Source organism: Odontesthes bonariensis, chromosome 10, assembly GCF_027942865.1.
Source record: "Odontesthes bonariensis isolate fOdoBon6 chromosome 10, fOdoBon6.hap1, whole genome shotgun sequence".
In the NCBI taxonomy this organism is placed as follows: domain Eukaryota; kingdom Metazoa; phylum Chordata; class Actinopteri; order Atheriniformes; family Atherinopsidae; genus Odontesthes; species Odontesthes bonariensis.
This window is the reverse complement of record NC_134515.1, coordinates 16,348,412-16,363,590: the sequence shown is the minus strand read 5'-3', so window position 1 is coordinate 16,363,590 and position 15,179 is coordinate 16,348,412. Positions and strand designations below refer to the sequence as shown.

Sequence of the window (15,179 nt, the reverse complement as noted above, 5' to 3'; positions counted from 1 at the left end):
GGCCCATAGTTTTTCTCCATAATGCAGGTGCTCTGTGTTCTCTTTCTTTGCTGCATAGATCTTCTTGTGAGGTGTTGATTATATTTGCCCTCTCAGCAGAGGAAAACCCGTCATAACAGTCCTGAGAGGAACTGGGAAACATGAGAGAATCTAATACACCCCAGAAGCATTCCAGCTACCAATCCAACCTGTTTTTTTGGGCCTCTTCTTATGTTTTATTAGAAAACATTTTTTTTTCTTCCGAGCCAGGGGATTTGCACACTCATTACCTTGGGAGTGTTGTGGTGCTACTGGGGCAGGGGGTAGAGAAACAATAAACAGGTTGCCTTAATATCTTAGAGGCTGTATATATGTAAACCTCCTGAAATGAGTATGAAGTAACGTCTAATGGAGGAACAGTCGTCCCCTCGGTAGACTCAAAAATGGTGTGGACTTTTCTTTGTCGAGCTTGTGTTGTTTGTTTTGGTTATAATTTAGGTTTTCTAGCTTACTCCATAGTCTAATGACATGCTAGTGTAATTGACTGCTGACAAAGGTGTGATTGGGAGCATGAATGGCGTCTATCTTTCTGTGTTAGCCATGTGACAGACTTGTGACGTGTCCAGATTGTACCTCACTTCTTGCTGTAGCGCGAGCTGGGATGGCGGTGACCCTCTAAAAGTACAGTGTAGTTGTAGCTAATAGATGTATAGCTCAATGTATCTCATAAGGATGAGGAAAATTAACCACGGGAGAGAAGGAGAACAGTGTTGTGGAACTACTGCAACCTTTTTTTTTTTTAAATTACAGCAGAAGACTCAGTACATTCTATCTAGCTCAGTTTTATACTATTTACTCTTGCTGTTGCACACTACAGTATATCAGGCCTAACAGTAATCAATAAATGGGCACCTTTACAAACAGGCAAGACAAAAGAAATATATCATGAATGTAATCATTTCTTAGTGGTTAAATTTTCTCTGATGTAAAGCATTTCCTGGTTACTTGTAGTACTTTGTTCGCCCTTTTTACCTTTGCTGTGTTGACCTGGATCTGTGACAAATTGGTTCAGGCCTTCCATATGCAGAGGAAACACATTAACTAAGACTCCACAGAAATATATATATGTGTGTAGATATATATATATTAGGGCTGAACTTTCCACCAAACAGAACATCTTTCCAAGGTGAGGATTAACTCTCAAAAGTCAGCAACATACCTCTCAAATGGATTGCAGCTGATGCCCTGAATCTCGCAGATTTCCTGCTTTGTGGTCTAGCTGCAATGACAATCACTGCCCAAAAAAATGTATGAGATGTGGGATGCTTCACAATAAGTGGTGGTTTTTGAGATTTATGAAAATCCAACGCAGTGGTAAAACCAGCATTGTCAGACTAAGCCAGTCATAGACATAGAGGCACAATGAAATAAAACTCGAGATTCAATATGACAATTTAAACTCGACAATAAAGTTCAAATTGTATTTCATATCCTCAGAAAACATGGGCTAAGTGTTAAAAGGAATGAACCCCATCGTGTGTTCATCCTCAAAAACAATTTTCATTCCAAAACACTGGTGATCAGGATATGTGGTTAACCAAATTTAAATGCACAACACGTACAGCTACTACTAGAGACAGATAGCAAAGCCCTCAAGGGATTGCAGCCAAACCTTAAACTGTTACACAGACACAAATACAGGGAATCTGTCTGAAAACAAGAGATTGACCTGTGAAAGGCACCTATGCTTTAGCCAACTCTTGGGGATAAAGAGGAACGTTTTGGAGAAGCAGGATTTTGAAGGTACACAGAAAAAAAAAAAGCTTTGAGGAGAAAAATGTCTGTCATAAAACATAAACCACTGGACTCGAAAAATGGGATTTGCAGTGCTGTCTTGGTCACGTAAATGGGGACTGCTGGTTAAAGGCTAACTTTTGACGTTTGAAGATATAGGAATCTATGAATGAACAAAGTAGTAATGTGAACACACTATGTTTAATGATTGGGAATAGAAAAAATGCTCAATAAATATGCAGTCTGTGTGGATGTGCGTTGGTGTAGCTTCTCAGGTCATTCAGGTCACGGAAATCCTAATAGCTTGAATAGAAGGTAACTGGACGCTAGTTGCCTTCTGTTCAAGCTCTTAGAATTGTGTGTATGTGCATATATGTGTATCTGTGTTTGAGTAATTTGTTTGTTATTGGTCCCGCAACACGCCATTGTGCTGTTATTGTACTCTCCATATTCCAGCCAGTGATTATTAGATCACCAAACAAGCAGAATTTATTTATTGGTGCTTCGAGAAGAAATTAACTCGTATATTTTTCAGGTTTCTTATCAGAGGTTTGTCTAAGATCAAGTTAAAAAGAAAACTGATCCCATCTTGCAGTCATCTGTTTTTTTTATTTGAAATGTATCAGCATACCAAATTAACTCTATTGTCAGTTCATCATCATGATATTGTTAAATGAAAAAATCTTATTATGACATCACATGATAGTCGATCTGCTGTTCACACCATATATTATGTTTCACAATAGCTTTGCTTTCATTCTAAGTATGTTTCATGATAGCTGAGCCTATCTGCACAGTAGGGAAGTTTTGAGGTTTTGGCTCAGATATACAAGCAGCCTTATTACACACTGCTGAGACTCTACCCTATAATCTTTACCACTGCAGACACTGGCCACAGGCCACACACATGTTAAGATTCCATTTTCAGCCATCTTAATTATAGCCCATTCTTATAGGTTTATGTCAGAGTTTTTGAATATGGGAGATTGTTCGATAAGTGGTGGGTCGCTGAGACGGGAATAAAAAGGCATCTATAAGAAATAAAGAAATTGTGATCTACACATTTATTTTACACTGGTGGCTTGTCCAGGTTGTACCCCGCCTCTCGCCCAATGACCGCTGGGATAGGCTCCAGCCCCCCCACAACCCGACCGACGGATTCAGCAGTTATAGAAAATGGATGGATGGATGGATGAACATTTATTTTACTTCACGTAGGAATTTGAGACAGGTGTAAGCTCTTCTAACATAATTTACAACAAGGTGTTAAAAACAATAACTGTAAATGTTTTTCTGAACTGGGTAGGGATCTAGACTTCAGAGGAAGAATTAATGGTGTACCCCAATCTACCGTGGCATTATCAAACAAACACAATCAAAGGATCAATGATACACATACCTGCAAACAGTTTTTGAGGAATGCTATGCAGACTGAAAATACACAGACTTAAGTCACAAAGAACAGTAAACAGATTAAGTCAAATCCATAGGCCTTTGGCTGATTTAGCTAGCTGAATATGCAGGATAGTGGGTTTTCTCAAAGAGCCGCACTGGGTGTTAATCCTACTATAGCATGGGAACAAAGACAAGTGCAAACCAGTTTGTTTTTATTATATTTCTGTCACAGTTTATCTATGCTTTCAATCACTGGAACATTTATCCGTGGGGCATGTTTTATCATCAGTGGCTGCAAAATGAAGTAAGAGTGTTTTCTTTCACGTGTATGATTTTCTTGATAACTATATGTTGTTTATATACATTGCTAAATAATTCTACATTTAAACAGATATCAGAGAGTCGGAGGTTAAAAATCATCTTGGAGTTCTACAAAATCTACACAACTTTTCTAAGACCAGAAGGAAAATTAGAATGAGCCCCATTTTGCTATATTAAGTGAGGTTTTGGTGCCACCATGTGGCGATAAGGGTTGACAATACTCAGAAATGTAAAGGAAGATACTTTCTTGCTTTACATTCCTATGATGACACACTCGTATTTCCATGATATGATTTATAGAGAGTGTATTTCATGTATTAGATGCACTAAAAATATATTAAGTTTTCTTTATTGGTAGATTTCTGGGGTTTCATTGTGGGTTTTTTTTTTTTTTTTTTAGTATGTTGCTCAACACAGCACCATGAAATGAAGCCATCAATAAATGATCATAGGGATCAAAAACCTTTCAAAAACACTATGAAGACATGTAAAAACGCGTTATAAATGTCAGCACGGATTCTGAATGCTACGGAAAGGTCACTAGGACAATCTTCATTTCAGTCATTTAAGGGTTACCATGACAACAGCCGTTATGAAACTCTTCTACAAAACATTGAAGACGATTTCCCAAGCGAGGAAGCCGTAGCCATTTACGTGTTTCTTTCAATGTCCTTGGTATAGTCCCCTCTATTTCTCGGTGAGCGCACCCATGTCAAAGTACAAGGTAAACGAAAAGCTGGAGTGCATTTTGCAGTCATGTAGGCTTTCCTTTCACAGAAGGCAAATATAAAAAACTTTGTGCGCGTTAGCGAAGCTCTTCTATATTAGCACTTAATGTCATGAGTCAATTAAGCAAAAAATAAAAAAAAGAACCACTGTTCGTAGTTGCAATAAACTCAGACGTGTTTGGAAATAATTGGCTAGTTAGCAGGGTTAGGGTTCTGTGTCATTCATGAAATGTATAAAACAAGGGCTATTTATTAAGGTTCAATAACCACAGGCAACCTTAGCTAGCAGTTAGTTGGCCGGTGGAGTTGTTAGCTGAAGTGTAGTTAAAGTATGTTTAACAGGTATACACACACATATATATTTAAATGTATATTTTGTTTTTATTACTTTTACATTAAATGTTAAAGACGTATGTATGTAAAAAAAATGTATACGAAACACTAAAATCAAAAGTCAATTTTTATTGCACTTTGTTTTTTCTGTCACTATTTGTGTAGGAGGAGCTCATTATGGACTGTGTTGTATCCAGCTTCAGTTATTCATCATTTCTACTGATTTATCTGCTGATTACCTTTCTCGATGACACGATTAACTATTTTGTTTTGTAAAAACCTCTGAAAGTAGTCAGAACTGCTGTCACAGTTTCTGTCAGTATACTGATCGACCATTTGTTTCAGTTCTGCTGGTATGAACTGTTCAGCAATTTGATTGATCAAAATATATCATATTTTGCTAGTTTTACGTGCAAAAATCACTATGTGTAAAGTAATGGGTGTCTAAGGTTTTTCAGATAAATGTAATGCAATAAAATGTGAAATGTGAAAATGTAGCAAGGAATTTTTTTTTATAAAAAGACTAAAGTAAAGCAGGTTACTAGAACCTCAGGCTTCTACTTATTCACAGTACTTGATTAAACATGCTTAGTTATAATTAACAACTAAATAGTGTTAAGACTTGATTTGCTTCCTCTACCTTTACAGATGTCTGGATACAAAGGCTTGTGTGACAAAAGTGAGGCACGGTGGGTATTTCTAAGTTGGTTGTGATTTACCTGTGCTTCACAGGTACTGGCAACATTAACTGAATTACTGTGTCTCTTCAGGGAGGGAAGAAGTTGTGTGCGTTACAGATGTGGCCTGCTGAATACTATACAAGATGTCCTGCGCCAAAGGCCAAACTGGGTAGAAGTAAAAGAGTGAGTTGGTGGATATTGTGGAAAAATGTTTGCAGTAAGTAGAGTATAGTGTATGGATGTTGGCTTGTGTGGATGTTGGCTACGTTGGCTTCTTTGTTTATTTTATGGCCTGTGCAACACCCTTTCTCCTATTTGCAGTGATGCAGAGTGGGACTTCTACTGGTGTGATGTGGGTTGGCTCAGGGAGAATTTTGACCATACATACATGGGGGAACATGTCAGAATAAACCACTTTCGCAACCATTATGAGGTGAGACGGCATCAGTCTGGCATGCTATGACTACAAACCGAAGATTTAGCAGTAATAGATATATGGCCATATCCTGTGTTTTCTACATCACAGCTGACACGCAAAAATCTCATGGTGAAAAACCTCAAACGGTACCAGAAAAATCTTGAAAGGGATACTGGCCGCATGGAGGCGTCTAAATGTGATTTTTTCCCCTGCACCTTTGCACTACCCAGCGAGTATCATCTCTTCGTGGAGGAGTTCAATAGAAGCCCTGGCAGCACCTGGATCATGAAACCGGTGAGCGAAAGTAAACTGCAGATGTCGCACAGTGCAATACAAGGAAGTTTTTACACTGTTTTTGGATGACCACAGAAACTAAAAGTGTTCTTTTTCAGGTAGCAAAATCTCAAGGCAAAGGCATTTTCCTGTTCAGGAAACTGAAAGACATTATCGAATGGAGGAAGGTAACTTGTATTTAGTTTTTTTCAAGGAACTGGTTGTAAATGAGAAACCTGAAAACAGACATTCTACACGCACTCCTTTTGAATCAGATTGATGATGCTGTTCCACACAGGATGGCTCCCGCACAGAGGAACAGAAGGATGCAGCACATGTGGAAAACTATGTGGCACAACGCTATGTAGAGAACCCTTACCTAATCAATGGTAATGATCTGAATTAACAATATGAATGATTATAAATACTCTTTTAGAAACATAATTTCTAAATTGTGCCTTTTTCTCCCCACAGGCAGGAAATTTGATTTGAGAGTTTATGTCCTTGTCACATCGGTATGTGCTGAAACTGGTAAATTGAAAACCACATAAACAATGTATAAATGTTGCTATATTTTAAAATCGGTGTATCCGCACGTGTGTTTGAATTTCAGTATGTTCCTTTGAAAGCCTGGTTGTATCGAGATGGCTTTGCCCGCTTTACAAACACTCGATTTTCCCTCAGCAGCATCGATGACAAGTGTATCCTTTTTTTAGCATCACAGAATTTTGTCACCAACATGTGAATGTCGATACACGCATATGATAGTTTAAAGCATTGCCTTGACAGGTCATCTTGTTCATTTTTGCTTATGAAATACTCAAGAAAACTCCGGTATAGCTCAGGTTGACTGCAGTTCTGAGGCTGTTGTTCATTACGGTTTCTAAATTCTCCTCAGTGCCATTTTTCAGACATGCACCTCACCAATGTGTCTGTTCAGAAAACAGCACCTGACTATGATCCTGAAAAGGTTTGTGTTCCAAAAACATAACAGAAGTAAAATATCCTGCTTGTTTTTAGTGTTAGTACGCTCTTTTAGCCATTTTTACCATGTCTCCATTGCTGTTTCTTCTTCCTTTTTTTTTTTTTTGGTAACATCTATCGCTTAACAGGGCTGCAAATGGCAGTTGCAACAGCTCAGAAGATACCTGACTGCCAAGCATGGCAGAGAGGTGGTCGAAACCCTCTTTAAAGAGATGGATAACATCTTCATCCGAAGCCTACAGAGTGTGCAGAAGGTCATTATAAATGACAAACACTGTTTTGAGATCTATGGCTACGACATACTACTGGATCAGAACCTGAAACCGTAAGTTCCGGTGTAAGCTATCATTGTGGAACATCGCCTTACCTACACATTTTTCCTTTGAAACATGATCTTTTAAGGCATACACTACCATAAATATGTGTGAGATACGCAGACCAGCGAATTATGGCACATGTTGGAGTTGCCCTCGTGGACACCTAAAAGCAAAAGCAGTAACTCTGCTAGGTCACACAAATAACTGTGCATGGGTCATGAACATGTTTAGTATTTTTACTAAACTGGCAAATGAGCAGTGAAATTACTGTAAATGATAACACACAAGTTAATGAATGTGCTCTGTGAAATACAAATGCCTACGACTCTCAGTGAACTCTTTGCTGCTCCACTTGCCCAGACTTGAAAGGCCAAGTAAAGGTTTGTTTGACATTGTCTAACTCAATCTCTTCACAGGTGGCTAATTGAGGTGAATGCCTCTCCATCACAGACACCCAGTAGTCAAGAGGATTACGAGATGAAGTGCAAACTGCTGGAGGACACTTTGAATGTTGTTGATATGGAGGGAAGGTAAAATAGCTCATTCTTACCATGCATTTGTCTCTATGTCACGAGGGAACAAGATGATAGTGTTTTATGTCTTTTAATCCATTGTAGATATACACATACAGATATTTAACAAGATTTATTTTTCTTATTACTTTTCAGCTTGCTCATATAGCATATTTAAAAGTTTGAAACAACCCACTGTGGATGTAAAAAAGCATATACTGTTGTGCCATGTTAACAGATCCCTGATGAATGCTGTCCAAGAGATAAGCATCCTGTTTTTTTCTCATTAGACTGACTGGCAAGGAGAAAAGAGTGGGAGGCTATGATCTCATGTGGAATGATGGGCCTGTCTACAGAGAGGATGTCAACCTACAAACATTTGGCAGTTCATGTTTCACAGCCAACACTAACTTAGGTAACCAAGCGGTGCAGTTAATGCAAACTTAATGAGGCAACAAGAATCTCCATTTCTAGGATTAAAAAAAAAAAATTCCAGGCAGTCTGACAAAAACATGGATGCTTTTAAGATCGTGGTATTTGATCATTGGTTGTATGAAACAGTCTGAATCATTCCATTATTTCTAACTGCTGGAATGATACTCCTATTCTTTGGTGCAGGGTGTGTGAATGACAGAGAGAAGCAGCTTCGCCAACTTCTGAAACCATTCCTATTCCAGAAGAAGATGTAATCGCATCTAGAGTTTCTAACTCACTTCTTCAGCAGTTGGTGTGACGCACTTTTATCATCACGGTGGGAGCAGACACTCTCCATTGAACTCGAATCCACACTTTTGCGTTTCTTCATACAAATTTAGTTTTCCGATTATCTCATTTTATTCCAACCTCGGCTCCAAAGTGAATATTTCAATGTGTTTAATAAAGACCATGCGTTCTGTGAAGCTCAGAGACGAAGACGAGTACACAAGGATAAAAATGTAGTTCATGAATTTAGTAAGGAAGACAAACGTATGTATGTGGTTATGATTTAAATATTTGCATGGATTTTGGTGTCAGTAACGATGCCAGTTGTAATATGATCATACTTTCTTGTTATTTTTTTCCCGAAGAATGACCATACGACCGTTCTCCTTTGTGTGTAAAACATTTATTTCTATGCCTTACAAATATCTGCATTCAATACTGAGAAAATACATACCACAATCTTTCAGCGTGCATGTCAATGTTGTGTACACATCTACAATAATATCACCTGATCTGGCTCCTTACTTATGGCTTTGATACTTTACATGAATAGTAAGTAAAGAGGGTGCAGTCAGAATACATCACATTAATGCAGTCTTCTCATGAATCAGGTACACACGTTAAATCACAAGAAACAGATAAAGCACTCTAATGTAAACCGTGTTATACAGATGTCAAGTATGCAGTGGAATGTGGCGGTGACTTATAGAGCATCACCATGTTACAGCCTATCAGCTATGATGTGTTCAAATTCCATTGAATCATTGGAATGACAGCAAAGGAGACAAAGTTACATTCAGCTCTTTCACTAAATATTCTTCTCTTATTGTGCGTGACAATGTAAACATAATGATGACAATGATAAATACAAGTGGACCACAACACTTCTCATAAATATAACTATGGTATATAAAATCTCGAAAAATATGCATTTACATTCGTAGCAAACATTACACCGTCTTCAAAGACAGGGAGAGCTCAGCTCTATGCATAATACAGCATATTATCATAGACTACAATTCAAGCTGTTCAAAGATGAAAAGCCCTTGGAACTAAAACTGCAAAACCATCGCACAATTTGTCTGAAACAACCCACGACTTCACGTGCCACCCTTTCAGCTAAAGATGCCTGAACGTAGCATACCTTTTAAAACATGAGGCACAAAAGAAGAAAAATCAACATCAAGCAAAGTAAGACTGAAAATGAAAGTAAATATATTCCAACATCAAAAGTTGCTAAATTTTTGATGACTGAAATGCAATGACCATGGTTAAACACTACTATAGATTACTTATTCTCAAAGCTGTCAAGCGGTACAGTAGATGCTTATTCTATCTATATTTCAATATTAGTAGAATACAGAGAAACTGTGCAGGTGCAGTAGAATTCAGTTGACATAAAGATGTTTATATTCCTAGCAGTGTCCAGGTTCATACTGAGCCTTCTGTCTAAACAAAGCTGTACTATTGGAATTAAATGCATTGTGTTTTATTCTCTTTGCAATCTTACTGCTCACTTGCTGATAGTTTTCAGCTGTTTGAGGGCTGTACACCACTGACTCGTTTGGACTTCTATACAACAGTTAGAACATGTTAGTATTACACAGATTACACAGAAAGCAAGCATGAGTTTGAGCTCCTTCACCAAGTTACCACTAAGTAAAGCACTAGACTACGGCTGCGTAAGGGTTACTTTACTACAAAGTGCACGTTTTTTGTTTTGCCATTCTGCTTACTATTTAGCGGCGCTTTAGAGAGAGATGCTGGGTCTTTAGCAGCTCTTTTCATGGCAGTTTTAGAAGCCTGACCTCCTGCTTCTGACCTCTGCCAGTTCTTTTCCTCTCGCTTAGAGGTGGTTATATCTCTCTTACTTGCAGCAAAACTGCGTTTCTCTGCAGCTGCTGCTTTAACTCCACCCGGCTCCTTTTTAACATCCGTCTCAGAATTAGCCCTGACACGGCTTTTCCTCATCTGACCTCTGCTGTTTTGGTTAGTGCCAGATTCTTGAGGTTGCTTACGAACATTGCCTACGGCCTGCATGTGCTTCAGATGACTCCTCCCAGCTGAGGGGCTAACGGGGGTCTGAGCTCCTCCTCCTCCACCTCCGCCTTGTCCTCCTGGGCTCCGACCTTCTGTGGAGGGCGCTCGGGTCTCGCTGCTGCTCCTCTTCGCTGCTGCCCCCGCTGCCCCTCTGCGCTCCAGCAGTGGGCTGAGCCGTGAGTGGCGCTGGTAGGCATTGGCAGAGCAGCTTCCATTACACAATGGATAGCGAATGTGACAGTGTGGACAAACTGGAAAGCGGGACAGCTGGGCTGAGGCAGGTGATGGAGGATTGTTTACAGGCGTAAAGGGGAAGGCTCGCTGGCTGTGTCGCAGCCCTTTGGGGGAGTTGAGTCGGGATGGCGGGGCTGTGTGAGGCCTTGCTGGGTGAGCAGCAGTGGCAGACGGGAAGCCCTGCGGCCTCGGACGGCTCCCAGGTGGACGGCTGCTCTCTGCTTGTACTGTTTGGATCTGAAGCCACTCCAGCTGCAGCAGCCTCTCCAGGTACTTCTCTAAGGACCCCACAGGCTTGGGCCGGGGGGCACCGCGACCCTCCGTGTGAAGAAACACTGCCAGCTGCCTCAGACTCCAGCTGTTGAAAGGAGGAGGCAGAAAGTCCGGGTAACTGTAGCTGGGTTTTTCGCTCTCATCTTCATCACCTGCTGTCCCATGGGGTCCTGGAAAGTCTGGGGGAAAGTCGCTAGTGTTGATAATCTCTGCCCGAAGGTTAAGGTGAGGAGGCGTGCAGGGGGTGCAGGGTGAAGGCAGAACAGGCAGCCTCTCAGATTCGGACAGATCACTGGCACTGTCGGTATCGTCATCCTTGTGATTGTAGTGATGTTGTAGTGCCTCAGGGGTGGGGGCCGGGGAGTGTGATAGGGGCTGAGCTGGGGAGTTTCGTAGCCCTGATATTGGAGACAGGGGCAGGGAAAGAGCTCGCCGACTTTTCCCCATACCCTGACTGTTTGGGGGGAACTCACTGCCGCACTGTGACATCCGCTGATTTTCTCGTTTTTCCTCTTTCCTGTGTGTCGATGAGAGTTTTCGGAGTTGAGGTCTCAAATCTCCCTCTTCATCGGGACTGTAAAGAGACAGAGGAGTTTCGGGGAAAGCTGCTGAGGATTTAAGGAGTTACTGTAGCTTAAGTAAAGTGTTCAGAAATAATGTGAACCCTTCTCATCTCTTACCTGGAGACTTTGCTTGTATTCCGGGAAGTGCTGGGCTTGAGCCTGCCACCTTTAGATTGTGCACCCTGTAAAACAAGAATTATGTCAACTAATAATTCCTTCATTACTCCTGTTTAGTATATAGCCACATGACATCTTACAAAATCCTACCCTGTGAAATGCTGTCGTTGTTTCCTTATCCTGACCTGGTCCTGGAAGGCCATTCTTCATTTGACCCACTGCTTTCTTCATCTTATTACCTTTCTTAGAACTGTGGACACATAGGAGAGGTTTGTAAGGCTTTGTAATGCCAGTGGAAAAACATGGCAATTCGTCTCAATAGTATCACTGTAAAAAATAGGCCTACCTTGCTACTTGGCCGCTATTTTCAGTATTCTTGACCCGTATCTTCTCCTTGGAAACGACGCGTTTCAGTGTCGTGGATGCAGTGCGTTCCTGCATGATGGGCCCCATGTTGCACCATAGAGGACGTTGTTTCGAGTTCAGCACGGGTCTTAAAACACACGGTAGCTAAAGAAGCCAACCGACATCTCGGATCAGACACTCTAGTCTGAGAATATGGACCAAAACACCCATTTTCTCCAAAGAGCTGCAGTGCATCGTGCGCAGTTATCAGCCTCCCCTCCGCTGCAGGTTGAACACGTCCTATTTATCGTGGAGCTGCCTCGTTATTCAACCGAGATTCTGTAATTATATTTAAATGAACTGGTGACACCAGACGCGCGTCTTACCCGACTGTCATCCTTTTCGCCATTACCAATGCAACACGGTCAAACAGCGCAGACGCTTTGTTTGGCTCGTCTTCCCACAGTCGGATAGGTTTGTTTACCTGCGGCTGACTGGCTCGCTGCCTGTGTCGAAGCGAGCGCCAGCAGTGCATCACGGGACTTGTAGTACGAGCTCGCCAGTAAACGTTCAGATAAAGTGCAAGCGTGTTTTTGAGAGACTACTTATTACGCAGACATATTTGAGACACGAGCGGAGTAACGAATATCTCTGTGACTGAGTAAAGGAGTGAAAACATACTGGACATAAATGTAACTGGTAACCATAAATTACTCAATCACCCATGCGACGTCAGGGAAGTTCTGGCATGGTATGTAGTTTCCTGTTAACTGCGCGCATGTAGGCTGGTTTCCATCGATTTCACGGCAGTAACATGCATGCTCTTCTCACTTACAATCAGTAGACATGATTAAAAACAGTGGCGAGGATTTCCTGACGCACGGAAACGCGCAGCTCTGATGAATATTACTTTAAATGGAGAATTAAGTTTCGGCTACGTCCTGCAGCCTGCAAGCAACGAATGCTCCAGATCTTTACATGGTGAGGTGACGTCAACGCTTAATGTTATTCAGCAATATTATTTTCATATTAGAGTATTTTTAATACTGCTGCAGATGTTTGGTCAGTGATTGTGCCTAAACTGTGCGATCAGGCACGTAGTCCCAGAGTACACGCCCACTTTCTTTCAATTTTATAACAGCTCGTCAAAGTTGTAAAGCAATATAATGCGTTTCTTTGGTTTTAAACAAAGGATTACTGTGACAACTGAGTGGGTAGGATTGTGATTAGAGTAAAGTTTAGGGGATAAATATGATATACGAACTTATTATGCTTCAAAATGTTTTTTTTTTTCTTTCTGTTTTGATACAGGTGAGCACAGTCCCTATTGTTGCAGAACATGGATAAAGGGTGGTTTATTGGACATGAGAAGATTCTCCCCTCAAAATCAGAGCAGCCAGTATTAAGCCACGACAGTGTCTCGGGGCCACGCATGACTATTAATGTAACTAAAATGCTTCGAGCTGACAAACCTACTGCATTAAAGAAGCCTGTCCCAATACGGCCACCGAGCCCCAGAGTTGCTCAGCCAAAGCAACAAGAGTTCCACCAGTTTCTCTCCTGTGAACCCCCACCTAAACCCATCATCCGACGACGATCTCGCTCCCTGCCTTCTGCCACAGAGAAGAAACAGAAGAAATGCAGAAATGTTGGTGTGCGGTTCGTTGACTCTTTGGGACTGGATCTGGAAGACGTCAGGGTTTTTAAGTCAGGAGAGGATCCGTTTGTGCCACATCATGTCACCTTTAGGTTGTTGCTTGGTGCTGAGATGGCAGGTGGAAAGCACCTGGAGATTTCCTTGCCGTATCTGAAGCCAGTTTTTGCACAACAACCCGGAGATCAGCCAGGATTCCTGCATCGCCTCCATGTGCAGAAAGTGTGTCTGGAGAGAGTCTTGTGTTTTGAACTAGGGATTATTGGAATCGCTCAAGTCCTCAATTTAGACTTTGAGAAAGAAGTTATAGCTCGTTATTCATTTACAGAGTGGAAGGGCTGCTCCGAGACAAAAGCCTCTTGGGTGTCCATCATGACCTTAGAAGAAGGAGGGAGCCAAATTACTTGTGATACATTTCGTTTCCATTTGCCAGTCCCGCCGTTTCTGAAGCCAGGAGCACTGTTACAGTTTGCCATTCAGTACAAAGTTTGTGGGACTGAATACTGGGACAACAATGAGGGAGAGAATTATAAGTTAGTGTGCCAAAACTACAAACTCACTGTGCCTAAAGAATGTGAGGATAGCATGGTGCACTTCATTTAGAATGAAGGTAGAAGAGTAAAGGTTTAGAGATCTAAAGGTAGAAGAGATCTGTTTTGAGCACTTTGTTACTGCTGATAGCAAGACCTAACTGCAGGGCAACATAACATTTTCGTGATGTTAAGAGAATAAGATAATATTTTCTAATCGAGTTGAGGGTTAAGTCTGGACTGGCTTGCCCAGAGTGAAATGAACAAACACTAGTGCACTTGTGGTTTTAAAAATTGCACTCAAATGTAAGATTTTCTCTGCTATTCAAAAAGAAAATGCACTTCACTGCAGGGACATCTTTTAGATGGGACACCCACAAATGATTATGTAATTATTGTATGAAAGGAATGCACTTTAATCCACTGTTGGCTTCCAGTTGGATAACTGGCAGAGATGGTAATTTCATGGAATGCAGGAATGTTTTCGTCCGGGCAATTTTATTTCTTTATTGAGAATGAATTCTTGATTCAAGCATTGTCAAACCAGGTCTCCACAGTATGTAACAGATAAGAATTTGTGTGATGCTGAATCTTTTCACTAAGTAGAGATAAATGCTTATTTTGTGTAGCAATAAATTATGTTGCAACATTTTGTTGTAAAATAATTTATAGTCTCATTAAAAGTTGAAGTACAACATTGCTATTGTTAACTGCCTGGGGTTTTTCTTTTTGTCTTCTTACATAAGCCTTTCTGTAAAAATGACTTTTTAAGTCAAAATGTTTTGTTACATAAAATTCAGTGACCCAGTTTTGATTTACAGCTATTTAAGACGTGTGTGAGAGCGTTTCGTATCAGATGTGATTGTTAGAGGTGGTGCCAAAGGGTGACACGTTTTAAAGTGGGATTTGTTAATTTGTTGCCTGACATATTCAGACACTAAAATACCCTTTCTGTAATTTACGTTGTATACATTTATAGCTAACAGC

The 15,179-nt window shown here is 40.7% G+C and overlaps 3 protein-coding genes across 6 annotated transcripts; 2 read left to right on the top strand and 1 right to left on the bottom strand.

Annotated features, from left to right (window-relative positions):
• The first annotated feature begins 4,116 nt into the window (after positions 1-4,116).
• ttll9 (tubulin tyrosine ligase-like family, member 9) lies at positions 4,117-8,879 on the top strand. Its single transcript, XM_075476485.1, has 14 exons — positions 4,117-4,213; positions 5,199-5,239; positions 5,321-5,413; positions 5,552-5,663; positions 5,757-5,942; positions 6,041-6,109; positions 6,220-6,310; positions 6,396-6,436; positions 6,535-6,622; positions 6,833-6,891; positions 7,034-7,230; positions 7,639-7,752; positions 8,025-8,149; positions 8,353-8,879. The coding sequence occupies exons 1-14, from the start codon at positions 4,199-4,201 to the stop codon at positions 8,421-8,423; spliced, it is 1,302 nt and encodes a 433-aa protein (XP_075332600.1). The 5' UTR covers positions 4,117-4,198; the 3' UTR covers positions 8,424-8,879.
• fam217ba (family with sequence similarity 217 member Ba) lies at positions 8,824-12,520 on the bottom strand. 2 transcript variants are annotated; one of them, XM_075476482.1, is made up of 4 exons: positions 12,010-12,520; positions 11,814-11,913; positions 11,664-11,728; positions 8,824-11,557 (listed from the first exon to the last, which is right to left on the bottom strand). In XM_075476482.1, exons 1-4 carry the CDS (start codon positions 12,114-12,116, stop codon positions 10,126-10,128), a joined length of 1,704 nt encoding a protein of 567 aa, XP_075332597.1. In that variant the 5' UTR covers positions 12,117-12,520; the 3' UTR covers positions 8,824-10,125. The 2 variants fall into 2 exon arrangements, with proteins under 2 accessions (XP_075332597.1, XP_075332598.1); XM_075476483.1 differs by having other exon boundaries at positions 8,824-11,588; positions 12,010-12,100.
• An 84-nt stretch (positions 12,521-12,604) lies between these two features.
• On the top strand, positions 12,605-15,135 carry ppp1r3da (protein phosphatase 1, regulatory subunit 3Da). 3 transcript variants are annotated; one of them, XM_075476487.1, is made up of 3 exons: positions 12,606-12,759; positions 12,853-12,994; positions 13,325-15,135. In XM_075476487.1, exon 3 carries the CDS (start codon positions 13,348-13,350, stop codon positions 14,263-14,265), a length of 918 nt encoding a protein of 305 aa, XP_075332602.1. In that variant the 5' UTR covers positions 12,606-12,759; positions 12,853-12,994; positions 13,325-13,347; the 3' UTR covers positions 14,266-15,135. The 3 variants fall into 3 exon arrangements, with proteins under 3 accessions (XP_075332603.1, XP_075332602.1, XP_075332601.1); XM_075476488.1 differs by lacking the exon at positions 12,853-12,994 and having other exon boundaries at positions 12,605-12,759; positions 13,320-15,135; XM_075476486.1 differs by lacking the exon at positions 12,606-12,759 and having other exon boundaries at positions 12,772-12,994.
• Positions 15,136-15,179: the final 44 nt, after the last annotated feature.